A 25,878-nucleotide genomic window follows, 5' to 3' on the forward strand; every position below is an offset into this window, starting at 1 on the left:
GCAGCCACATCTCCTCTTCTGCATCCAGGGAATTATCCTTGTATACACCTGTATTTTTCCTTCTCATACCAGCACTTCGCATTTGACAACCTGCATGTATGTGTGACAGAAGAGCTAGCAGAAGTACAATTGTCAGTGGGTGAGTGGGATGGAATATTGGATACAGTTAGAAGGAATGACTGAGTGTTGGTTGGGAAACGACAGCCATAGTGGGGAGAGTGGAGCTGTGGGAGACAGAGAGGCTGAGGGGATATGAGGCAAGAGGGATAATGAAAGCATCTGTGAGAGTTAAGATGGCTGTTATGAATATGAGAAGTGTGGAGGGAAAATAGATCTTACCCACGTGTGGGTAATTAACAAAAGAATCATCTGGGTGCCTAGATTCAAAGCGCGGGGCTTTGCACACTCTCCAGTGGGACAGAGCCCCAAGCAGAGTTAAAAACACACTGAAAATTAAGCAGCAGTTTAGCATGGAATACTGGCTATTAGACCCCTTTCATATCACGATTAATTTCTTACAGCGCTTGTCCCCCACTCTCTATCCCTCTTGCAATGAACAGATCACAAACTGTACAGTTTAAAATGCTTTATTTACTAAATCCAAAGGTCTGATTCATGCATTGTTCCATGCAGCAGCAAGGAGAACACGGGTAGAATACTCTTGGGTACAAACTGCAGAGCATGGTTTCAAACATGCGGTTCAAACATTGGAGAAAGTTCAGATGTATCTGTCCTGGTCAGTTACATGGCGTGAAGATTGTGTGAGAGGAAGAGAAGTTGCTCCATTTCCTCCCTCATGAAGGTAAGGGGGTGTGACCTAGCTGAGTCTAGGAATAGACCTCTCTGACCTTAACCCCTTCATGCACATATTCAAGCATATATTCATAGTTACGTTTGACTGCAATTTCTCACACGTAGGGCAGTCAAGTATGTTATGTCGGAACACCAGAGCAACTCTCTATATAATGACTCCTTGTTCTGGAAGTTTCTTAATTAAGAACAAGTTTGCGTTTTAACCATCGATGTTCTGGTCTGGCTGGATTCCTTTGGGTGGATTCCAAAGAAAATAATCTCACACCACTTATCTAGTGTAGATGTAGGAATATAAAGGGAGAGTCCTACTGCTCTCTACATAGCAGTAGGTGGTTGCTGGCATCCGTCTGTCTCAAGAGACAATGGAAGAGTGTGCTATCAGCAGTAAAGGCAATCTCTTTTCTTTTCTTTGCTGCCTCGTGCAGTAGACCAGTCCACTTGTCTAGTGCTTCTTTGAGCTCCCAGAACCCATTGAAGCAGGAAGACAGTGATAGGTCAGCACCTTATTGATTGGAGTAGCTGACCGGTGAGGCACAATGATCTCTCCCATCATCAAAATCTACCATACGCCTATCAGGTTGAGCTTATAACTTGTAACTGTTGCTTCCTATGTTGTTTTTGCTGCATTAGCAGCACTGAATGACCTCTCCTGGGGCCCAAGACTGGACAGTTTGCCACCACTCTGGATTTGTGCAGGGTTTCGTCAATGGCCTTTTCTTCTCCACAAGATGTTCTGCAAGGCAGCAAAGAGAGATTATTCATCAGGGTTTACTCCTGAAGTCTCTCTCACAGATAAGTATAGCCACAGGGCAGTGGAAAGTTAGGATCAGTTTTCCTTTTCCTAGATGGGCTATCTTCCCAGGTTGATGAGGCCCACCTGCCCCTCATTTCCCTGTACAGCACATTAAGTTGTTAATTTCCCTCCTTGGTATTATGTTGCTATAAATGCAGCACAGTCTACAAGCATTACCAGCACAGAAAGAAACTGCTTTTCTTCAGTATTATTTATTCGGTATCACAGTAAAAGTTCTACTGAATTATGAAATTATTTGTCTGCAAAATTTCAAACATTTCAACAGTAACAGGCATTTTATTTCAGTTGTCTGCAAGTAGAGCACTTGATGGTGCACTGACCTCTAGAGGCTATTCTACAGAATAGAAAAAGAGCGGGGAAACCCAACAGAGGATTTATGGGCTAAGCCTGTGTTGTGAGCTTTTAACCACCACTTTGCTTACTTTCAAGCCTGGCAAGTTTCTAACAGCACACTGGCTATTCTCCATGTTTCCCCTCAACACCACCAGGTGAAAACTCAAGGTCACATCCTGCTTCCCTGATATTAGACCACTTTTTTCCAATTTCCCAAGAAAACAGAAAACTATTGACAGAGCAAGTCTGTCATGTTCTCTCTCTAAAAGTTTCAAACTGGGAAAATATGTGTAATCATAAGAAGCAATGATGGTAAAACCACCCAAGGAGCTCGCTGGTGTGGGTGGTATAAATAATATAGAACTGAACCATCAACAGAGTGATATTAGTTTGTGCATGAGCTGCCAGTTGGTGAAAGCAGCTTGTGCAGTCCCTCCTTCCTGCCAGTCGAGGAAGCAAGGAAGCAGCAGAAAACTACAAATGGGCTTAGCAGTTCATCCAGATATTTTGAGGGAAATCTGGAACTCAGGAGAGTAGCTGAGGTATTGGCTCAGTACTGCCCAGAAACAGGCTGTGGGGAATGTATTAGCACGTTTGCTCAGAAACATCTTGCACTGTTTTCAATTGGGCATATCTAGTTAGTAAATTGCATTTGGAACTGAGGCCATAGTATGACATTCTTTCCCTAGGGAACTCCAGCAAGCCTTGCTCTCTTGAAATCCGAGGTTAAGAACAGTTCTATCTCATAATCTTTTGGCACTATACTCTTCCTGTTTACCCCTTCAGAGTTTCTAGATTGTGGCTGAACTGATTTTTTATCATGGCAGCCTTGTGTAAAAGAAAAAGAAAAACTCAGACACCGTTTTGAGGTCAGTAGCAGCCTGCAAGTTTAATTGTTAATAAATAATATGCTACCAGTTCCCTGAAGAATCCCTCCATATGTAAAACTACTGGAGGAAAAATTATTGCCTTATATTGATAATTTACAATCTGTTTCATAAAGACAAACGTGTACTTGCTTCAAAAGAGGCACACAAATATTTAGCCAATGATTATTCAGACTTTAAAACTTTAGCCAAATGAATTGTATGCTCATAGATCTATAGTTATGACACATAAATTACTAAGATGCAATTAAAAACTATTATTTCATCAAAGCATTATTTTTAACTTCTAACTGTAGTTAGCATTTGAGAAATTCACATTTGATTTCAAATTCATTATTTGCTTTCCCTGGCCTATAAGATTGCCCCCTGCTTTATGTTCAATTTGCTTTTATATTGCTGTTATATTGGTTTTAGGCTGCATTTTTCTTAATGATACTGGGTTTGAAAGAAAAAATGGGATGGGGAGGGGGTGAGGAATGCACTGCTGAGAGAGTCTAGATGGAATTCAATGCCGTGCTCTTCCAGTCATTCTGTCTGCACAAGTATTTCACCTCTCTAGACAGAATGATACCCTCACCTCTCCTCTCCGCCCAGGTGCGCTGTTCTGGATGTTCTCCCACCATCTTCTTCAAAATTACAGCTAAGGTTACGGGCACAGGAAGGAGTGGGGGAGCCCATTTCTGCAAGCGAAAGTCCTTGTGCTGGGCTTCCACTGACAGGGATGCTTAGGCGACTCCCACCTGTTAAAAATATTCAGCAGGCTATAACTACTTCTAAATAAATACATACATTTTAAACCAGTGCTTGCGATTCTATAGTGCAATTACAGTGGTACCTCTGGTTACGAACTTAATTCGTTCCGGAGGTCTGTTCTTAACCTGAAACCGTTCTTAACCTGAGGCGCACTTTCGCTAATGGAGCCTCCCGCTGCGGTCGCACTGCTAGCGCACGATTTCTGTTCTCATCCTGAGGTAAAGTTCTCAACCCGTGGTACTACTTCTGAGTTAGTGGAGTTTGGAACCCGAGGTGTTTGTAACCTGAAGCGTTTGTAACCCGAGGTACCACTGTACATAACAGGGGGCACGGGGAAGTCCTGAGTAGCAGTTAAGTCAAATTCTTTTAGGTTTCCAGAGCAAATGGTTTGCAAACTACTTGGCTACATACATTTTCAAAGTGCAGTAAGACTATTTTAAGCTGAGGTAGCCAGTGAAGATTCGTATAGTTAAAGCTATAGTTTTCCCAGTAGTGATGTATGGAAGTGAGAGGTGGACCATAAAGAAGGCTGATCGCCGAAGAATTGATGCTTTTGAATTATGGTGCTGGAGGAGACTCTTGAGAGTCCCATGGACTGCAAGAAGATCAAACCTATCCATTCTTAAGGAAATCAGCCCTGAGTGCTCACTGGAAGGACAGATTGTGAAGCTGAGGCTCCAGTACTTTGGCCACCTCATGAGAAGAGAAGACTCCCTGGAAAAGACCCTGATGTTGGGAAAGATGGAGGGTACAAGGAGAAGGGGACGACAGAGGACGAGATGGTTGGACAGTGTTCTCGAAGCTACCAGCATGAGTTTGACCAAACTGCGGGAGGCAGTGGAAGACAGGAGTGCCTGGCGTGCTCTGGTCCATGGGGTCACGAAGAGTCAGACACGACTAAACGACTAAACAACAACAATAAAGCCAGTGAAGATAAACTAATCTGTGGAAAACATAGCACATTATCATTCATATATTACTATTATTATTATTATTATTATTATTATTATTATTATTATTATTAACTTAATGCAAAAGCTATGCATCTATCTTTTCTGGATAGGTTTCCCTATAATGCCTATTTTGTTTGGTGTCTTTTTCTCTCTACTGCTTTTCGCAAAGCGTGGAGGATCGAATCTTCATTATTCTGAATATTGTAGCTGGTCAAGCCCACCAGTTTATCAAAATCCTCCTCTGTATATGTAAAGCTTTGGAGTCCATATGGAGAAAAAGGTCCAGTCACATTAACATCACCCTGCTTCAGTTCAGAGGGGCTGCGTTCCACACCTGCAAAACAAAGGTCGTTATCACATGACTGACACTACTCTCTGCATGTGCTGCCTTCTTCTTTGCAAAAGCTGATCAGTGGCACTTTTGAAATGAGATCCAATGAATATGCTATCTCTGCAGTGTGTGACTCACGGGAAAAGTACCCATCCAAAATGGGAAGGTATTTGCATGAACAGGTACCCCAATGTTAATATGGTGGCATATTGGGGGCTGGGGTCCTTGTTTGGGTGAAAAGGTGGTGTAAATGAGAAATGGATGCCTTCCAAGATAACACTGCTAAACCCAGTACAAAGGTTCCTAAGGTGAAGGCGATGACTTTGGTATGACTTCCCCCGATTTTTGATGTGATGTGTCAAAACTCAGACATTACACTATCCATTTAAAAAAAACCCCACAATATATTTTTACTTCTAAAAATTCCCAGGCAGCTCTGGGCACTCCCTGCTAGTAAACAAACAAACTTACCTGGTGCTTTATATTTTCTGAATGTGTCATTTATCAGAGGAAAGAAAACCACAATGGGTGCTTTTGAATTCTCGAGATCTTCAAAGACATAGCACTCCTTCAGATCCTTATCCTTAATATGACTCAGATCTACTTTGGGGAAAGGAATTCCTTGCTTTGCAAAGTATCTGGAGGCTTCTTGTAAAGACTGGGTTGACATAAGACAAAAACTGAAATGAGACTTCACCCTTACTAAAATAATTTATTTTGGTTTTTTAGGTACAAAGATGCTTAGGTTTGAGACCTTCCCATACACCTCACTTCCTGCCATGATGTGCAGACTTCATGTGCACCTGTGTGTGTAGGTAGGTGGAGACAAACCTGGGAATCCGTGAATGGGTGTTGCTCCTCTAGCGGAGCAGAGTGTGTTCTTTGGATTCATTTTGATCTCCTTAGAGTGATCAAACTGCTTTACACACATTACATAAATAAATCTTTCAAGAGTAAGCAAATGAGGATCTGGAGATGAGAGATTCCTGCTTTTTAATGGTTGTCTAAGCGAGTCCACAGTGAAAGATCAAACTTGAATTATGGACTTATTTACCGGTTCCCAACTCACTATCTTAGCATTAACTTGTACAGTGGTACCTCAGGTTAAGTACTTAATTCGTTCCGGAGGTCCGTTCTTAACCTGAAACTGTTCTTAACCTGAAGCACCACTTTAGCTAATGGGGCCTCCCACTGCTGCCGCCCCACCGGAGCACGATTTCTGTTCTCATCCTGAAGCAAAGTTCTTAACCCGAGGTACTATTTCTGGGTTAGCAGAGTCTGTAACCTGAAGTGTATGTAACCTGAAGCATATGTAACCCGAGGTACCACTGTATATCAAAGTATTTTGATGGAACTATATCGGGAAGTGTACTCCGTTAAATCATAAAACACCATTTAAACAATAAAAATACAGATAATCATTAAGATGCCTGGCTAATTCTCATCTGGTTGACAAGTGAGAGAAGAACGTGATTAACTTTTGATGAGAAGTAGGCTGAAGGCAAGAAGAACTAGCACTGGAGGTTAAAACAGAACAGAAGAGAAACCCTCCATTCCAATATAAACCTGTGCCATCAACTACAGCAGGGGGGAAGGCACTGTGGCCCTCCAGATGTTGCTGAACTACAACTCCCATCAGCCGCAGCCAGCATGACCAATGGTTGGGGTAATGAGAGTTGTAATTCAGAAACATCTGGAGGAGCACAGGTTCCCACACCTGATCTAGAGTGTCTGGGATTCTGGAACCCTGCTGGGGAATAACTGTATTTGGCTTTATCGCCAATCACATTTCCCAGTTCAGTTCTTTCTTACAATATGCCAACTGGTCTGAATTGGGTAGTCCTCATGTAATGGAAATTCCAAAAGCATTATGAAGATGGAACAATTTGGTAAGCAGTTTCTGATTGGCTACCTGGAACATTTACATCAAAGGTGGTGCAAACTATATGCTGTCTTATTACGGAGGCCAGCTTTCCCAGGTCTGAATTTTCAATAAAATTCTAGAGCATTGTCCCAGTGTCTGGATTCCATTGGAAACTACAAGATCTGAAATCCACAACACTACAACTGCTTGAGCCACCTGCTGGATCACTGTATATTGCAATGTTCTCAGGGTTTGTTGGTTTGTTTGTTTTTGTCTTGGCAGTGTGAGATAGGGACTCCAATTCACTGACTGCATCATTGGTATAACTGTAAGTGAGGTCAATAGACATAGACTTTCAGGGACACATTTGACCTCAGTCAGAAGTGGGAAGTTTTGAACCTGGGGGCATACTTGTGGATTTGTCTGTTGCTATATTCTTCTTGCTGGTGCCTTTTGTTAATGTGAATAAAATTATCTGGCTATATATCAGGTGTGTGTGTCCAGGGACAAGGGGAGGACATTTTCTCCGATATCCAAATTTGATTCCCAGATTTTCCTTGGGGTGGGATGTGAATCTAGAACTGAATTCTCAACCCACAAAAAAATAACTCATAGCCTGCTGAACCCAACCCTAGTTACAACCCACATGTTTCACTAATGTCCCACTGTATGATCATCGTCATAGACTGACTAGTCCCATGAATCCTTAGAATCATGAAAAAGTCTAAATCCAGGCAGCAAAGCAAAATCACAAAAACTTAACTTATGTCCACAATTCAGAAGGCCACAGTGACAAAAAGCAAGCCAGGAGTAGGAAGGGAAGCAGGACTAAGACAAAGACTCAATGGTAGTGGGAAAGTAGCAAAGACCAAGGTGAAAAGCAGGAAACAGAGGGGCCATACCCCTGCAATAGTGGATCCTAATAACTAATGAGTAGTCTGCTCCAAGGACTATCTCATTTTGCTGCCTATCATGAAGAATAAGATATTACAGAGAGAGGGAGAGAAAGGATAGAGAATCCATCTAGTCAATCAGACTGGTACTTGAATCTTGGAGGTTTTTAAGGAGAAGTTGGGTGGCCATCTGCCATAGATGCTTTAGCTGAGATGTCTGCATTCATAGAATCATAGAGTTGGAATAGACCACAAGGACCATCGAGTCCAACTCCCTGCCAAGCAGGAAACACCATCAGAGCACTCCTGACATATGGTTGTCAAGCCTCTGCTTAAAGACCTCCAAAGTAGGAGACTCCACCACACTCCTTGGCAGCAAATTCCACTGTCAAACAGCTCTTACTGTCAGGAAGTTCTTCCTAATGTTTAGGTGGAATCTTCTTTCTTGTAGTTTGGATCCATTGCTCCGTGTCCGCTTCTCTGGAGCAGCAGAAAACAACCTTTCACCCTCCTCTATATGACATCCTTTTATATATTTGAACATGGCTATCATATCACCCCTTAACCTCCTCTTCTCCAGGCTAAACATGCCCAGCTCCCTTAGCCGTTCCTCATAAGGCATCGTTTCCAGGCCTTTGACCATTTTGGTTGCCCTCCTCTGGACACGTTCCAGTTTGTCAGTGTCCTTCTTGAACTGTGGTGCCCAGAACTGGACACAGTACTCCAGGTGAGGTCTGACCAGAGCAGGGGATTGGACTAAAAGACTCTTGGGGTCCCTTCCAACTCTGCAATTCTATGATTCTATTATAGGTCCAGCAGGGCTGGCTTTGTCAAGCAGCCAGTTAAATGTTATCGTGTAGTAAAATGACCTGCAAAATGCTGAAGTTTTAATTTGTTTTATCAACTTCAGATTTAAATTTTGTCATTTTAAATATACTTACAATTGCCCTAATATCAATTTAGGGAATTTATCAGTGAAACCAACTATTGTGAAGACCAAGGGTGAGATGGTTAGAGTGACAGCTGAGTAAGGAAACTGGGGAGTTTGAAAATAAGGTTACACTTAACTGAAGTTGCTTCTTTTTTAAAGCCAACCAACTATGGACTTCAGAAGCTATGGCTTCCAACTGGAGGCAGTTCAGTAAAAGTTGTGTGTAGCAGCTGCTGCAGCATGTTCTGATCAGCCCATATAGAACAGCTTAGTATGTGTATGAGCTCATCATGTTTCAACTGGTAATGGTGTGAAACGGCTTCACAAAATGGGGGCAACCCGTGAGACAAAGCTACATTACACTGTGACAGGGAGTCATTGCCATGCAGAGCAGAAGCTATTTTCAAGCAGCCTCCAAGTGGTGTTTATAACATAAGAACACATCAACTGATGCTTATCATTTTCTCTAGGGCTCATAATCAATATAAAACTAGAAAGCAAAGATTCAAAAACTAAAAATGTCTCACAGATGTTTGTGATCCTGAAGAATAATTTAAATGTATAATGACATCCACTTTCCTCTCAGGCCTCAGGAGTGGTGGGTAGCTGATATCTATATATGCTGCAGTATCTGTGATAGACAGGTATTCTGATGTAGCTGTCAGCTGGTTGGGAAGAGTGTCTAGAACAGTATCTGAAAGGCAAATACCATGGTTAGCAATTAATAGTCAGCTGCTACTTTGATTAATATACACTTTCACAGTTTTCTGTATTTGTCTGCAGTTCTAAAAAGAGCTTTGCATTCCAAAGCTCGAGATCCTTTACTCCTTCCCCAACAATATCACAACTGGAAAGAGACCTGCTGGAATGTAATGTAAAAGTGCTGTCTAAAATGTATAAAATATTATTGGGATATTGGGATATTATTGGAATGGGAGACAACGGATGAGCAAGTAAAATCCTCAATGATACAATGGGCAATAGATATTGGTCATCATATAGATATGAACGCATGGGAAGGGTTGTGGAATATGGATATAAAATTGACAGTATGTTATGATCTAAGAGAAAATTATATGAAAATGATATACTGATGGTATCTGAAACTGAGTAAATTGGCAAAAATGTATAAATCTAAATCAAATAAGTGTTGGAAAAGTAAAGAGAAAGAAGGTTCTTTTTATCACATGTGGTGGTCTTGTAGTAAGGTTAAAGCTTACTGGGAAATGATATATACTGAACTGAAAAGGATGTTTAAAATAATGTTTGTAAAAAAATCCCATAAGCTTCTCTTTTGGAATTATAGGGACAGAACTACCGAAACTGTACAGAAACTTCTTCATGTACGCTACTACAGTGGCAAGAATGTTACTTGCCCCAAAATGGAAAGAGGCAGAAGTCCCAGCAAAGGAAGAATGGATACAAAAACTTATGAAAAATGCAGTAATAGTGAAACTTCCCGGACGAATAAGAAATTAAGATAACAAACTTTTTTTATAAAAGAATGGAAATGGTTTGTTGAATATTTACAGATAAATTGTAAACATATAAGAACACTGGCAGGATTGTTGTAATAACCTGAAGTTTGATAAGAGTATATATTTAAAGTAGATGAATAAATGAGCAAACTAAGTTAATTTGGATATGCAGAAGATATTAAAAATAAATTTAAAGAACTGCAGAAAGAGAGAGAAGGAAGTCAAGTTTTGAAATGTTAAAATGATTGTCAAATTAGTGAAATGTATAAACCTGAAAAGCATAAATAATTTTTTAAAAAAAATTCATCTCAATTATCATCAACCCAGTTAAAATTTAAAACTTGGAGATCAGTCAACTTGGTTAGTCAAGCCGTGACCACGTACCTTTCCATATGGCAAAGTTTTTATTATCTATATATCCATCATTTAATTGGAATTCCTTTATGAAATTGTAGAACTTTGAGGTTGTTATCCTTTGTGTTAAGACTTCACGAAGGGTCTTCATGAATTTATTGGCAGGGATAACCAAGTGAGTATTCAATTCATCTGCTTTTGGTGGCTGAGGTGGTCTTTCTTCTGCAAGTCAGAATAAATGGTAAATTTTATTTACTGAAGCAGTCATAAGGAACACATGCAATGATATGAACTGATGTATAGTGAAATAATCAGGGTTTTCCCCGATTATGTGACGGCTGTATATTTATCAAATATATACCATATTGAGGAAGCCATATTCAGGTATCTGTTCATATAAAATGAATGCGTACAGAGGTAGTCTCTGCACATTCAGCTAAACCCTAATAAAAGTAGGTAGGTGAGGTGCAGAGTTCATTCCTCATGATGGGTGCAGGCTGTTCCTTACATACCTTACCATCAGGACTATCCCAAGATATTTTGCTGCCTGAGCTGAAGAACAAGATGATGCCACCCTTCCAAGCCAACCAGACCGGCAAATAAATCTAAATTCAAGCTCAGGGAAAAGTGGAAGAGATCAGCTCTGCACTACAGGCAAATCCCCATTTACGTGTGTTCAATATGTGCACAACCACATACCTGCTCCCAAGGGTTAATTTGTTATGGGCATAAAACTGCACTGCCTTCCTTTGAAAATACAGCAATGGAAGTTGCAAAATCTATCGATATATTTGCTGCTGCTAGCTTAGACAAGAATTTTGTCAGTATATTGGTGCTAGATGAGGGCAAATAAACCAAAGCTTAATCCTGACAAGATGTTAAGTCCTGTGGGTTGGGTTGGTTCTTGTAGCTGAGGACTAGATAGTTAGCGTGTTCTGGATGGGGTTGTACTCCCTTGGAAAGAGGGAACATAGGTCCAGAGGTGGTAGATGTGAGATTTTGACCAGCTTCGGCCCATCTGAAGCTGATACAGGCTCGTCTTATCTTGAGCCCAAGCAGAGCGTCGTCACACAGCAGAAGGATAAGCAGTATGTGCTACATTCTTAATTTTTATTTACACTCTATGCTGAGAGAATACAAACATGCATCTTGCCTCTGTGAGAGCAGAGAAGCAACCGCCTCTCTAACAAAGAAACTGAGAGAACAGCGAAAAACAGGAAACCAGTGAACGTCACATCCAGTCTCCCATTCCCGTGGGAATCCAACAGTAACTCTGACTGTGGAATGCAAAACAATGTCTTGTGACTGCAGTTGCTGCTCAGTGAGGGAAATAGGAACCAACGGTAGAGTCCACATTGTCACTAGAAGACCAAAGTGACCTTAGTGGCACATCAAGCCTTTTCCCAGTTCCAGCTGGTTCACCAGCTACAGCCATTCCCATAAAGCCAGGTGAAGTAGTAGTAGTAGAAGAAGAAGAGGAGGAGGAGGAGGAGGAGGAGGAGGAGGAGGAGGAGGAGGAGGAAAAAGAGTTTGGATTTGATATCCCGCTTTATCACTACCCTAAGGAGTCTCAAAGTGGCTAACATTCTCCTTTCCCTTCCTCCCCCATAACAAACACTCTGTGAGATGAGTGGGGCTGAGAGACTTCAGAGAAGTGTGACTGGCCCAAGGTCACCCAGCAGCTGCATGTGGAGGAGAGGGGACATGAATCCGGTTCACCAGATTACGAGTCTACCACTCTTAACCACTGCACCACACTGGCCAATGCGCTATTAATCTAATGGCTGGATTACTGTAACATGCTGTGTGTGAGGCTGTCCTTAAAGATGATCCAGAAACCCTGGTTGTGCAGACTGTAGTGGCCAGGTTGCTTAGTGGCTTAACCTATTGGGACCATGTGACACTGATTCCAAAAGAGATGCACTGGGTGCCAATGCACTATACATTGTTTTCTAGTTCTGGGTGGTTCACTCACTATGGCTCCTTTTTGGACAGAGAAGACTTGGACATGGTACTAGTAATTTACTGATTAGATTATTGCAATGTGCAGTGCTAGGGAGTGCCATTGAAGGTGACTAGGAAACTACACACACACACACACACACAGCTTTTCATACTGTGTTATAGTCATATGCAGGCTAATAAGAAGGAAAAATAACATAAATAAAAGACATATATAAAAGAATATTAGTAGTAACATTACTTATTCCTCCAGTTTATTTGACTCTTGCAAATGTTATCTTTAATTCCCCTTACACTCTTTCCTTGGTTTCCTAACTTCTACCTTTTCAATTGTGTTTCCTTACTCTACTAAATTCTTTTCATTACCTTATATAATCCCACATTATGACCGCTACTGCTGAGTTATTTTTTGTCAGTCTGTTACCATTATTTTTTGTTACAATATTTTTCCCATATAATCTATATATAATGCCCCGTCCTCTTTTAAATCCTTGTCATCTTTTGTTTCTTAATCTATTTCTCATGCTGGCAAATTATATATATTCTAATAATTTAAGATGCCTAGGAAAACTTCAACTGGCTCAAAATATGGAAAAGGGGCCACAATCTCTTAAAGAAATGAAATTTTAGCACAAGGCATGATAAAAGTCATTTTATCAGGACAAGTTACCTGTTTACTGTTGTAACAATTGTTTTCTCAAAATTTATCTTCTGTACCATGAAAATAAATAAAAACAGTATTTTATTTTAAAAATTCAGCAGATTATCGGCTGGTGATCGCTTTAGAATTCACATATAGAATTCATATAACCAGTGCTTTAAAAAATAGCTGCACTGGTTGTGAGTTTGTTTCTGAGGCCAATTCAAGGTGCTTACACTACTGTTTAGAACCCAAAACAATTTAGACCCCAAGTATCTGTACCTTCCCTAAAGAACCTCTTAAGCGTTGAGATCTGCAGAGCTCCACCTCCCTCTGAGATTCATGGGAGATGACCTGGGAAAGGGACATTCCCTGTGGCAGCCCCTAAATTGTGGGATTCCTTTCTCACAGAGGTGTGCATGGCACCTTCATTGTACAGCTTTTGTTGTATGTTGAAGACATACCTCTTAACCCTGGCCTGTGACACTTGTGATATGCAGTGCATTTTTTCTTTTAAAAAAATAGTTCAAAACAGGAAAAATAAATACAGTAAATGGACAAAAGTACAAAGAAAATGCATTACATCATATTACACAGCTGACAGTTCACAGTAACTTCCACATTGCCATGATGTTGTGTGCACCAACATCTTCCTACTCATATTGAAATACTGCCAAACTTTCAATGAGGGCAAACTTTCATCAGCAAAACACCACACATTCACATTCCACGCTGCTTCACACATTAAACGCTCGCTTCCATCTGAGACTCAGGAAACACAGTGACAGGAAATGAGGCCGCCATCGGGGGTAGCAACGGAACTGATGATTCACCATGCTAGAGAAGAAACTAAAATTTTTAAAAATTTTAGTTTCTTCTCCCGTTAGATTCACAAAATGTTTAGGGGTATGCGTATCTCTGCATCCCCCCAGAAAAAAGCACTGGTGATATGTATATTTTTAGAACTCACTCTGGTGGTGATTGTAATTTTTTTATGCTGCATATTATATCACCTGAGGATGTTCTGGCGAACGGCAGGTAATAATCAAATAACAATAATGTGCCAACTCAAGTTGCTAGTGTTGAAATCAGCTTTCTACAATTTGGGACCCAGGCACTTTAAAAATGTGCAGCCCTGGGATTCCTTACCAGGAAGGATGGCCTAAAAATATATTAAGTACATAATTAGCATACTATGGGGAGGGACAGGATGAAGAAGAATTTTAAATTTTATAACGAAATGTAAAACGAAACATGGATGACTAACCAATATCTTGTACTTTGTCCCTGGTAAGCAGGTACCACAGACCTTCTTCCGAAGAATCAATTGCACGCCAGGAATCCAGTAGGTTATAAGAAAATACATTACTCCACACACCTAGAGAAAAGGAGGGAGAAATCAAGTAAGAAGTGCAAACATCATAAGGGGCGATCTGCATCCCAGTTTGTTGTGACTACTTTCTTTTTTCCCTCCGCTGTCACCACCAAAAGTAATGGGGTCTTGTGGGGGGGCACCAAAAATTGCTTGGGGTTGGTCTCATTGGGTCTTCCGGCCAGGGATTAGCCACACCTATGTTAAGCTCCAGGTGAGCCACACCTTTTGAGGGAGAAGGCATGACAGGAAAGCTAAAAGCAAAGTGAAAATAACCTAAAGCACAATGTATGAAAGCCCTCACACCAGATATTTGCAATAAAAAATAAAAAATCATTTTGCATCTTTCTTGGTTCCCTTGGAAAGGTGTGTGAGGACTAACTGAGGTTCAGTGTTTTAAAAGTGTTTCAAAGAAAGATGACATTTTACAATGTCCTTCACAACATTATCAGGGTTTGAATTGGGCACTCTAACTCAAAGAAGATAATTCTTCAATTGAGTTTCCAACAACCTGCAACCTTCCTTTGACTCTGTCATTACTATTACCGAATACAATCCATGTCAGGGAACTGACATCGGAGCCAGAGGCAGAGGCAAGGCTCCCAAGCGATGCTGGAGAAGGGCCCAGCAGGGAGAGAGGCAGCTCATCAGCTGGGGAAGGAAATCAGCGTAACACCAGGGATAAAGGAGGGCAGATGGGGGAATCGGCGAGAGGGCTCCAGGACTCCTCGCCGGAGACCAGCGGGGAGAGCACAGGTCCTCCACTACCCACACCCTCCCTGCGCAGAAGACTTCCGCGCAGGGAGAGTAGGAGGAGACTTGGCGTCAAACAGCTTTTATGCTGGAAAAGGTTTACGAAACGCCCACTGACGGATTCTGCTAGCGACTGAAACAGCCACGAAGTGAAGGGCTGTCCAGACAGAAAAGGTTTAACAAGGCAACATAGCCAGGAGTGGCGGCAACTTACGCACGAGCAACCCCTATTATTATTACAATCCAGGAAGCAAAGTTAGTTCTCCTCTAGCCACTGACAGTAAACTTTGACTCTACTAGTCCTGTGAATATTCAAGGCAAAACAATAATGGAGTTGTCTTAAGGAATGAATTAGTGTTGTGGAGGGTTAGTTGCTATATAGGCTTCAGTTCACTAATTACTTAGATGACACCGTGACAATGTGCCAAATTAATAGATGATACCAAATTTGGAAGAGTTGCTTTAGTAAACAGGCTAAACATTTAAAAATATTTTAACACAGCAGATAGTTGAGCAGATGGAAACAGAATAAAAGCCTTTAGGAACAAGTGTAAATTGAGGGAGACACACTAAATGCATGCATATGAGATCAGACTCCTAGCAATATTACTTCCAAGATGCATGTAGGGTTAATGCCCATCTGTTTGTTTTATATTATTTATCTGTGCATGGATAGTTTAATGTGAAATCAGGCTGGTTTTTGCTACACCACTCTGATTTTATCCAGAATGTACTGTTTTGCATACTGATTGGCAACTACATAAGTGTTGCTTACATGAAGTAAGCAAGGGATGTAGAAATTACATTGTGTAAATTTTCCTCAGTGAATAAGCTGAACTGGGCAATTATTTGCCTCAGTAAAAGCTAAACTCTTTCACACTATCCTAAAGTCAGTGGAGCTTATTGCTAAGCAAGTATGTAGAGTAGAATAGCCTTTGTGATTTTTATGCAGTAAACAAACCTTCATGCTACAGTCAGATTTTTTTTCTTCTAATGGGAATTGGAGGGATTTTTAACATTATAGTATCTTGAAAATGGTATCTGCAGCTCATGTTTGTAAAAGTAGAGAATTTAAGTCACCTTTCATGTAACAGATTCCAGATTCTGGAAGTTTCCTCATCAGCCGTCCCATGAAGAATTTACTTCCAAAGTCCTCAGCACGAACATAGGCCCCATATTTTATTATTCCAACCTCAAAAGGAGTGAATTCCATCCATTCTATAACAGGACAAAAGCAATTATAGGTTCAAATTAAAAGTTTGCTTTGGTGAAATCTGGGTTTGTGATTGTTGCATTTTGAGTAACTTATTTATCATAGCAGATATATGACCTGACCTGAATGTCAGAAAAGAGAAAGAAAAGCAGAACCTTATACACAATGTTTTATTAGAACAGATACAAAAAAATATTTTAAAAACTGAGGAAAAATTATTTTCAGTTCACAATGAGGAGAGAGTTGTGTTTTGTGGTCCCAATTCTCAGCTGGTGGGCACCATTTTACCTTCCTAGAAAGCTCAAAAGTGATGTCAGATAGCATTGACTTGACTCTCTTTGACTTCATGATGATGCTATGTGATGTTGTGACATTATCTTCCATCAGAATTAGGGCAAAGGTTCATGCCCACATTCTGGGGTTCAGCAGAAGAAACAAAGCACCCCAGATACTGGGAATTCCTGGGTATACTAGCGCTGCAAGTGATAGGTTTGTTGTACTCTTGATCCTCTTACAAGCCCTCCATAAACTGCCAAGATGCTTCCCCAATGTTGTAGCATTCAGAAAGAGCAGTGAAGCTGGAGGACCCCAGTTTGGCTAAATCTTAATTAAATGTATTACAAGATTGTCTTCAAATAATCTGAGATAATTATTCAACTCAGCTACAATTATTTAAAGCGGTAGATGTAGGGAAGCTACCATAAATAGTGGGTTGGATCCTTTGTTTGCGGAACTCCTCTCTGCCACAATAATGAGGATCTGTTGCACAACAGCCTTTTCATTAAAAAGAAGCAAGAGCCCTCTTGTTCAGAAAAGTGAGGATATCCAAGACACTCCCTAGACTTTGTGGACATCCAAGGGCATGGGAAACAAAGCAGATTAATCCAGGGAAATAAAGGGGCAGTCGCCCAATCACTACCTGCAGTCATCTGTGTTCCTTGTCACCAAGTTGTTACCACTATCTTTCTCTTATGGTGGCTTGGCTAATTTGACCTTACCAAATTGGAACTGCTATCTAAGAAGAAGAGTTTGGATTTGATATCCCGCTTTATTACTACCCGAAGGAGTCTCAAAGTGGCTAACATTCTCCTTTCCCTTCTTCCCCCCACAACAAACACTCTGTGAGGTGAGTGGGGCTGAGAGATTTCAAAGAAGTGTGACTAGCCCAAGGTCACCCAGCAGCTGCATGTGGAGGAGCGGAGACGCGAACCTGGTTCACCAGATAACGAGTCTACCACTCTTAACCACTACACTACACTGGCTCTCTTTTGAACTTCACCTCCAAGAAGTGGGGATCAGGTGGCCTTCTGCTTCCATAGAATCACCATTTTGGGTGCAAGTGCAAACATTTCTGGATGGTCACATGACCTGCTCTGGAAATAAAGAAGGCTCCTGGTGTAAGAAGGGGAAGATATTTCTGGCCTCCCCATCCCGGGCCTTACTGGTGCCATGACATGCAAAGCATAGATCTCACACAGCTCAGCTAGGCTCCCACCTCATGTCCCATGAGCAGGTACTAATTTTATCTTGCTTTAGCTGGAAGAGGGACCTTCTTTCTTAGGATGCTGAAAGGATAGGTAAACACCTCTTCTCAAGATCAAGACCTATCAGGGTGTGACGTAAAGGCACAGAAGTGATAATCTGCCCCCCTTGCATTCTAAAGGTCTTCAATCTATGAAGGGGTGCTGTTTTTACAGATCCCTCAATACAAAAGGGATCTTTTGGAGCAGATTTTCATGCTTGCTTATGTAACTAGTTTTTATACTTGTAAAACGTTTATATGCCTATTGTGGCATTTAGTGGCATATAAATAAATACATTAAATATGAAAAAGTGTTAATCATAAAGTCAATAGTAAGTCAAGTCACCGTGGGAGCTTTTTCAGTTTCAAATCAAATGCAATATGGATAACATTACCTTTAAATTCTGCAAGGCTATAGTTGTCCTTGGTGTTGAGTACCATGTATATAGGCAGGGGGCTTTGACCGTGAGTCAGGGCACGCTTCTGCCCTGAGAGTGTGTCGCTGCATCTCTTTAAAAATAATGGTTTAAATAACACCAAATTATTAAAACAGCAAGGAAATCCAATCCTATAGGCAGTAACAAATATTAGGAAGGGGTGGTGAGAAGACAAGCTTAATCCCTAACCCTGATTTCATCCGCATATCTAAAAACACTTCATCTCCACCACCTCTCAGGCCCTGTTCACATCCCAACAGGCCTCATCTGAAGTGAAAGATGGGTTGAAATTCCTCTAAGGAATTAGCTGAGAATGTGTTTTTGGGGGCCCTTTAAAATATTAAGAGAATTTCAGCCGCTGCCTGAAAAATATTTTGTGAAATCACACACACAGCTTTCTGCTAGCCAGTAGGACTGGTGGACAATTTCAGGAGCAGCTATAGATTCAACCCAATGGCAACTTCTGTTGGCTAGGCTCTGGTAAACTCTGAATTAGATTGCTGAAAAGCATTGTATGTGGAGCTGTCTTTGAAGGAAATTTGGAAACTGCTGTTGGTGCAGAATTCAGCAGGCCGGTTGCTCATCAAGACAAGATGGTCTGAGCACATTACGCCGATCCTGGCATTATTGCACTGGCTGCCACTTAGTTTCTGGGCTCAATTCCAAGTACCGGTTTTGACCGATAAAGCCTTAAACAGCTCAGGACTGCAATATCTCAAGGACCACCTCTCCCCATATGAACCAACCTGGACCCTGCAATCATCATCTGAGGCCCTTCTTCATATGCCTCTGCCATGAGAGGTCTGGAAGGTGGCAACAAGGGAATAGGTATTTTCTGTGGTAGCTCCCCTTTTGTGGAATGCTCTCCCCAGAGAGGCTTGCCTGGCTCCTTCATTATTTATCTTTAGGGGCCAAATAAAAGCGTTCCTTTTTAACCAGGCCAGTGACTGATTAACATTCCAGGGCCATTTAAATGGGGTTATTGGTTTGTATTTGCTCTTGGTTCTTGTCTTTATTATGCATTTAGAGTTCTCATTTTGAAATTTTATGTTGTGAGTCATCATCATCTCTCAGATTTAATTTCAGAAAATAGAAAATGAATAAAAACAGAAATATATATTACCCCGTTGCTCAATGCTTTGTCAATGAAAAGTCCCCAAAGATCAGTGACACATGTTTTGTAGCCTTCCGTTTGCCGATGTTCCAGTGCAGCACTGTATTCCTTTAAGTTTTGGAGAGAAAACAAGTCCAGCTTGCATCTGGTGATACTCTTGCGAGCCTCTGAAATTGCTCCTGAAAGGTCTTGCTGTGACCAGTCAGCATGTTCATAAAGATTGGATAAGGCCCTAGGGGAGAGGAATTATTTATTCATTTTTTCATTTATATTCTGCCTTTCCTCCACAGAGCCAAGGTGGCGTATATGGCTCTCCCTGTCTCCATTTTGTTCCCATAACAAACCTGTGAAGCAGGTTAGGCTGAGAGATGGTGACTTCCCGAAAGTGTAAAATAATGGGAGTGTAAAATAAATTGCTATGAGACATACTGAATATTATCAGTAAAGCAAAACAAAAAAACAAAAAAACCAATTCTCTTTATGAAAAACCGGAAAAACAATGCAAAAGTTGGCTGGGTTGTTGTTGTTGCTTGAAAGGAATTTGATACGCCCATGGGATTTTTCAGTGCAAATAGCGTCAAAGCCTAAGGAAAGAGCTCAGCGGTCAGCAAAAGGAAAAAGGAAGACATACACACACACACACACACTCCCCCAAAACACACACACACACACACACACACATATATATATTCCCCCAAAAAAACTACAACCCCCCCTCCCAAAACTGGATAATGGCTAAAGATAAACAAAATGCAACCATAAGGGACTGAAAATAAAAGACTTCCGGGTTGGCCATGAAGCCAGTGGCATTAGATGGCGTATACTGTTGTACACCGCCACAAGGAGCAGGGCAGCTCTGGTACTGACGCTCGCACCCGGGCGTGTCGGAAACCCATCACCTTAGGCATGCCAAGTGTAAGGACTGAGTAGGACTGAGTAAGCTGTCTGGGTATAGATTTGATTGCTGATTCAGGACCCTAAACTGTGTTCTATATAATTGACTTTTTATTTGGTTCTGTGTGCATCACAATGTTCTTTTGTTGCTGTGGCCAAGGGCTGACGCAAATAAAGTTTCATTCGTTCACTCTGTCTGGGTATGGAACTGGGACTGGGAGAGTGCACCAAGGAGAAAGAAGAAGGCCTGAAGAGATTGTGAAGACCAGAAACTTGCTCTAAATGAATAAGCTGTCCCTGTGTAGGTGCTGGGTTAAAAGTGTAAGTGCGTGTGTAAGCTGAGCTAGAACAGGCAGAAGCCAGAGAGTGTGAGAGACTGCTAGAATCCAACACTGTGACTATGGGAGAAGCAAGACCTTCTGAGGTGTTAATGCTGTGAGCCCCTCCATCGTAGGCTTAGGTTGCATATATGTGTAAATAAACCATATACAGTGGTACCTCGCAAGACGAATGCCTCGCAAGACGAAAAACGCGCAAGACGAAAGAGTTTTCCGTTTTTTGAGTCGTTCCGCAAGACGAATTTCCCTATGGGCTTGCTTCGCAAGACGAAACATCTTGTGAGTTCTTGCAAGTTTGTTTCCTTTTTCTTAAAGCCATTAAGCCGTTAATAGCCGCTAAGCCGTTAATAGCTGCTAAGCCGCTAATAGCCGCTAAGCCACTAATAGCCGTGCTTCGCAAGATGAAAAAACCGCAAGACGAAGAGACTCGCAGAACGGATTAATTTCGTCTTGCGAGGCACCACTGTATCATACAGGCACCCTTGTCTCAGAATAGTGCAAAATCCCAGGGATTTCAGGCGCTTATGCAGAGTTCATTTTCCTTGGAATGAGGGGCAGCAAAGACTATGGTGTATCTAGGATATATGCTTCAAAGATCAGCTCACTCACAAACACTGGCTTTTGTCTTTCTCATTACCAGGCAGGTGAGGGAGGCAACCCACTCATTTGCCCTCTGGCACAAGGCCACTTCCTTTGTCAGAATAATGACCATGCTTAGGCAGTACTTTGTCTGGCTAATTCAACAATTGAGTTCTCCATTGAGATCCAGGAATTATAAGAGATTCAGGCACCATATAGCTAACCACCGCCTGCCCCCTCACAAAAATAAAAACCACAACAGTATTTATATCTTGAATGATTTATATTTGAATCCCACCCTTTCTCTTACGAGCTTAGATCAGGGATTTAGCCTCACCTCCACCCTGTATCTGGAGAAAAGATAAATGACATAAAAGATAAGAAAATGCCCAAGGACAACCAATGAGCTCCCTTGATGAACAAGAAATTCCCACATATTAACCAGCATGTCAGTTTATCACATCTAAACAAGGCACTCCATTACACAGGCTCATTTCCTAATCTAATACATTGTGCATGTTCTTTCTCCTCCTTAATGAGAGTTTTAGCATCATGGGTGAGTGTGCAGGAAGCAAATAGATCAGAAGTGGGGAACCAGCGGCCCAGAGATGTTGCTAGACTGACACTGACTCCAACCCTGACAGCTGGCCAGACTGCCTGGGGCTTATGGGAGTTGGAGTCCAACAGCATCCGAAGGGTCACAGGTTCCCCATTCCTGAAACAGATAATTTGTTGTTTAGTCGTGTCCGACTCTTCGTGACCCCATGGACCAGAGCACGCCAGGCACTCCTGTCTTCCACTGCCTCCCGCAGTTTGGTCAGACTCATGTTTGTGGCTTCGAGAACACTGTCCAACCATCTCGTCCTCTGCCGTCCCCTTCTCCTTGTGCCCTCCATCTTTCCCAACATCAGGGTCTTTTCCAGGGAGTCTTCTCTTCTCATGAGGTGGCCAAAGTATTGGAGCCTCAGCTTCACGATCTGTCCTTCCAGTGAGCACTCAAGGCTGATTTCCTTAAGAATGGATAGGTTTGATCTTCTTGCAGTCCATGGGACTCTCAAGAGTCTCCTCCAGCACCATAATTCAAAAGCATCAATTCTTCGGTGATCAGCCTTCTTTATGGTCCAGCTCTCACTTCCATACATCACTACTGGGAAAACCATGGCTTTAACTATACGGACCTTTGTTGGCAAGGCGATGTCTCTGCTTTTTAAGATGCTGTCTAGGTTTGCCATCGCCTTTCTCCCAAGGAGCAGGCGTCTTTTAATTTCGTGACTGCTGTCACCATCTGCAGTTATCATGGAGCCCAAGAAAGTAAAATCTCTCACTGCCTCCATTTCTTCCCCTTCTATTTGCCAGGAGGTGATGGGACCAGTGGCCATGATCTTCGTTTTTTTGATGTTGAGCTTCAGACCATATTTTGCGCTCTCCTCTTTCACCCTCATTAAAAGGTTCTTTAATTCCTCCTCACTTTCTGCCATCAAGGTTGTGTCATCTGCATATCTGAGGTTGTTGATATTTCTTCCGGCGATCTTAATTCCGGCTTGGGATTCATCCAGCCCAGCCTTTCGCATGAGGAATTCTGCATATAAGTTAAATAACCAGGGAGACAATATACAGCCTTGCCGTACTCCTTTCCCAATTTTGAACCAATTAGTTGTTCCATATCCAGTTCTAACTGTAGCTTCTTGTCCCACATAGAGATTTCTCAGGAGACAGATGAGGTGATCAGGCACTCCCATTTCCTTAAGAACTTGCCATAGTTTGCTGTGGTGACACAGTCAAAGGCTTTTGCATAGTCAATGAAGCAGAAGTAGATGTATTTCTGGAACTCTCTAGCTTTCTCCATAATCCAGCACATGTTTGCAGTTTGGTCTCTGGTTCCTCTGCCCCTTCAAAATCCAGCTTGCACTTCTGGGAGTTCTCGGTCCACATACTGCTTAAGCCTGCCTTGGAGAATTTTAAGCATAACCTTGCTAGCGTGTGAAATGAGTGCAATTGTGTGGTAGTTGGAGCATTCTTTGGCACTGCCTTTCTTTGGGATTGGGATGTAGACTGATCTTCTCCAATCCTCTGGCCACTGCTGAGTTTTCCAAACTTGCTGGCATATTGAGTGTAGCACCTTAACAGCATCATCTTTTAAAATTTTAAATAGTTCAGCTGGAATATCATCACTTCCACTGGCCTTGTTATTAGCAGTGCTTTCTAAGACCCATTTGACTTCACTCTCCAGGATTTCTGGCTCAAGGTCAGCAACCACACTACCTGGGGTATACGAGACATCCATTTCTTTCTGGTATAGTTCCTCTGTGTATTCTTGCCACCTCTTCTTGATGTCTTCTGCTTCTGTTAGGTCCTTTCCACTTTTGTCTTTTATTATGGTAATCTTAATTTAATTAATCTTAATTTTATTATGGTAATCTTTATTATGGTAACAGATAATATATATCAATAATTTCATTGCCTCTCATGACTAATAATTCATTTGGTGCTCTAGTAATGTATCAGCTTACCTCGCTTTCCCCCTCCACTCCCTCCCTCCATTCCCTACCCTATCCAGCACTTTATTCTCTGAGTTTCTGAATGCCTGAGATTTTCCCTCTACAGCACGTTAAGTTGCTTATTTCCTTCCTTGGTGTTATGTTGATATAAATGGAGCACAGTCTACAAGCATTACGAGCGCAGAAAGAAACTGCCTTTCTTCAGTATTAGTTATTCAGTATCACAGTAAAAGTTCTACTGAATTATGAAATTATTTGTCTGCAAAATTTCAAACATTTTAACAGCAATGGACGTTTTATTTCAGTTGCCTGCAGTTGCTGGTTGGTCACTTGATGGTGCACTGCCCTCTAGAGCAGACAAAGGCAAACTCAGCCCTCCAGATGTTTTGGGACTACAACTCCCATCATCCCTAGCTAGCAGGACCAGTGGTCAGGGATGATGGGAGTTGTAGTCCCAAAACATCTGGAGGGCCAAGTTTGCCTATGCCTGCTTTAGAAACTATTCTACAGAAAAGAAAGGGGGAGGGGACCCAACAGATGATTTATAGGCTAAGCCTGTGTTGTGAGCTTTTAGCACCACTTTACTTACTTTCAAACCTGGCAAGTTTCTAACAGCACACCGGCTATTCTCCATGTTCCCCTTCACAGAAAAGTTTCTGGGCAGCCATATATGGACCACTGTTTAGTCACTGCAGTATGGACCATAGAAATGTCAAAAGGGAACTTGTCATTGCACCATCCTTACCATGTGGAGCCAGATGATCCAGTGATGTATGAAATGCAATCTAAAAGATTCAATTTTTGAAGACCATACAGGTTGCCATGTAAAGCTGTGAATGCCCTGGCACCTCCTCCTGTTGTCATGACAGCCACCACTGGCACCTGTTCAACATAAAACATTTTTTAATAATCAAATGTTAGGGTGCATTAAGAAACCAATGATTAAAAGTAATGCATGGGGATAATACGATGAGGTCCTCACAGCCCCTGTTCTTTCTTTCTAAATAGGATGCTGAAGTCACTCTTAATATGATTTTGATATTGAAGTCAGTTGTACATCCTCTGAAGGAAGCAAGGTTCAAATCTGGGGAGGGCAGTGCATGAAGGGTGCAACAATCATGCCACTCAGGGCTGGTGTCACTCCAGCGGTGGCAGGGACTGGGTGGGTGTGGTGGGCTCCATTCATCCCCGCACTTCACTCCAACCCCAATGCAGGGCACAGACACACACACAAAGGGCGGCATGGAGACATGCTCTGTCACTGCCTGCTAGACCAACTTCCTCTCTGTTTCACAATAAGGATAGTAAGATTAATAAATGGAACCTTGGGAGAGTTCCGGCAAGGCAAGATGGCAAACGCCACAACCGTGTGGAGCTCCTGAGGACCGGCAGCACCAATGGCACATCCTTAAAGCCTTTGATTGCTTAGAATGGAAATATCTTCCTTCCTTCCTTCCTTCCTTCCTTCCTTCCTTCCTTCCTTCCTTCCTTCCTAATTGTTTAAACCAATTCATGAGCCAAGAACCTGTGATTGACCACTAATAATAAAACATACATTGTAGATATTTTTCCAATTTTTTAAAAAATAATATTTATTACTTTTCCAAAAAATTTAAACACTAAAAGAAAGAAAAAAACACATACAATACAATACATTAAACTAACAAAACAATGCAACAACAATAAAATAAATCAAATTTCATTCAATATCTTATATTTCATTCTCTTATTTCCAGCGACTTCCTCACACCTCCCTTTTTGTATTCCACTTCTATTATTTGTTTCAGCAATTCCTTTCCAGCTTACTCTGTTTTCTGTTCTATAATTATCTTAACACATTCCTACCATACTTTTCCTTTAATTTTCTATTAATCTATTTATACTTAATTCCTTATGACATTTCTACTAAAGCCATGTAATTCATTCCAACATTTTTCTAACATTCCTTAATTTTTCAATATTTCTATAAATAGTCTTTAAACTTTTTCCAATCTTCTTCCACCAACTCTTCACCCTGGTCTCGGATCTTGCCAGTCATTTCTGCCAATTCCCTATAGTCTATCAACTTCATTTGCCATTATCCAACACTTCAGTGTTTTCAAGAAGCAACCATTCTCTCAACCAGCAAAAAGCAGATGGTTCACTGTTGGGA

The 25,878-nt window shown here is 41.5% G+C and overlaps 1 protein-coding gene across 4 annotated transcripts in view; it reads right to left on the minus strand.

Annotated features, from left to right (window-relative positions):
* Positions 1-4,622: 4,622 nt before the first annotated feature.
* The window catches only part of LOC309541686 (cytosolic phospholipase A2 epsilon-like), a 77,174-nt gene continuing 55,918 nt past the window's right edge, over positions 4,623-25,878 (minus strand). For all 4 annotated transcript variants that reach the window (XM_082239837.1, XM_082239836.1, XM_082239838.1 and 1 more), the window contains 9 exons: positions 24,472-24,608; positions 19,427-19,649; positions 18,262-18,376; positions 16,212-16,349; positions 14,274-14,384; positions 10,435-10,626; positions 9,100-9,266; positions 5,356-5,542; positions 4,623-4,887 (listed from right to left, as the gene is read on the minus strand). In XM_082239837.1, coding sequence (XP_082095963.1) covers positions 4,679-4,887; positions 5,356-5,542; positions 9,100-9,266; positions 10,435-10,626; positions 14,274-14,384; positions 16,212-16,349; positions 18,262-18,376; positions 19,427-19,649; positions 24,472-24,608 — 1,479 coding nt within the window. In that variant the 3' untranslated portion in view covers positions 4,623-4,678. The remainder of the gene's footprint in view (positions 4,888-5,355; positions 5,543-9,099; positions 9,267-10,434; positions 10,627-14,273; positions 14,385-16,211; positions 16,350-18,261; positions 18,377-19,426; positions 19,650-24,471; positions 24,609-25,878) is intronic.

The sequence above is a fragment of the Podarcis vaucheri genome, assembly GCF_965113315.1.
Source record: "Podarcis vaucheri genome assembly, chromosome: 1".
In the NCBI taxonomy this organism is placed as follows: Eukaryota; Metazoa; Chordata; class Lepidosauria; order Squamata; family Lacertidae; genus Podarcis; species Podarcis vaucheri.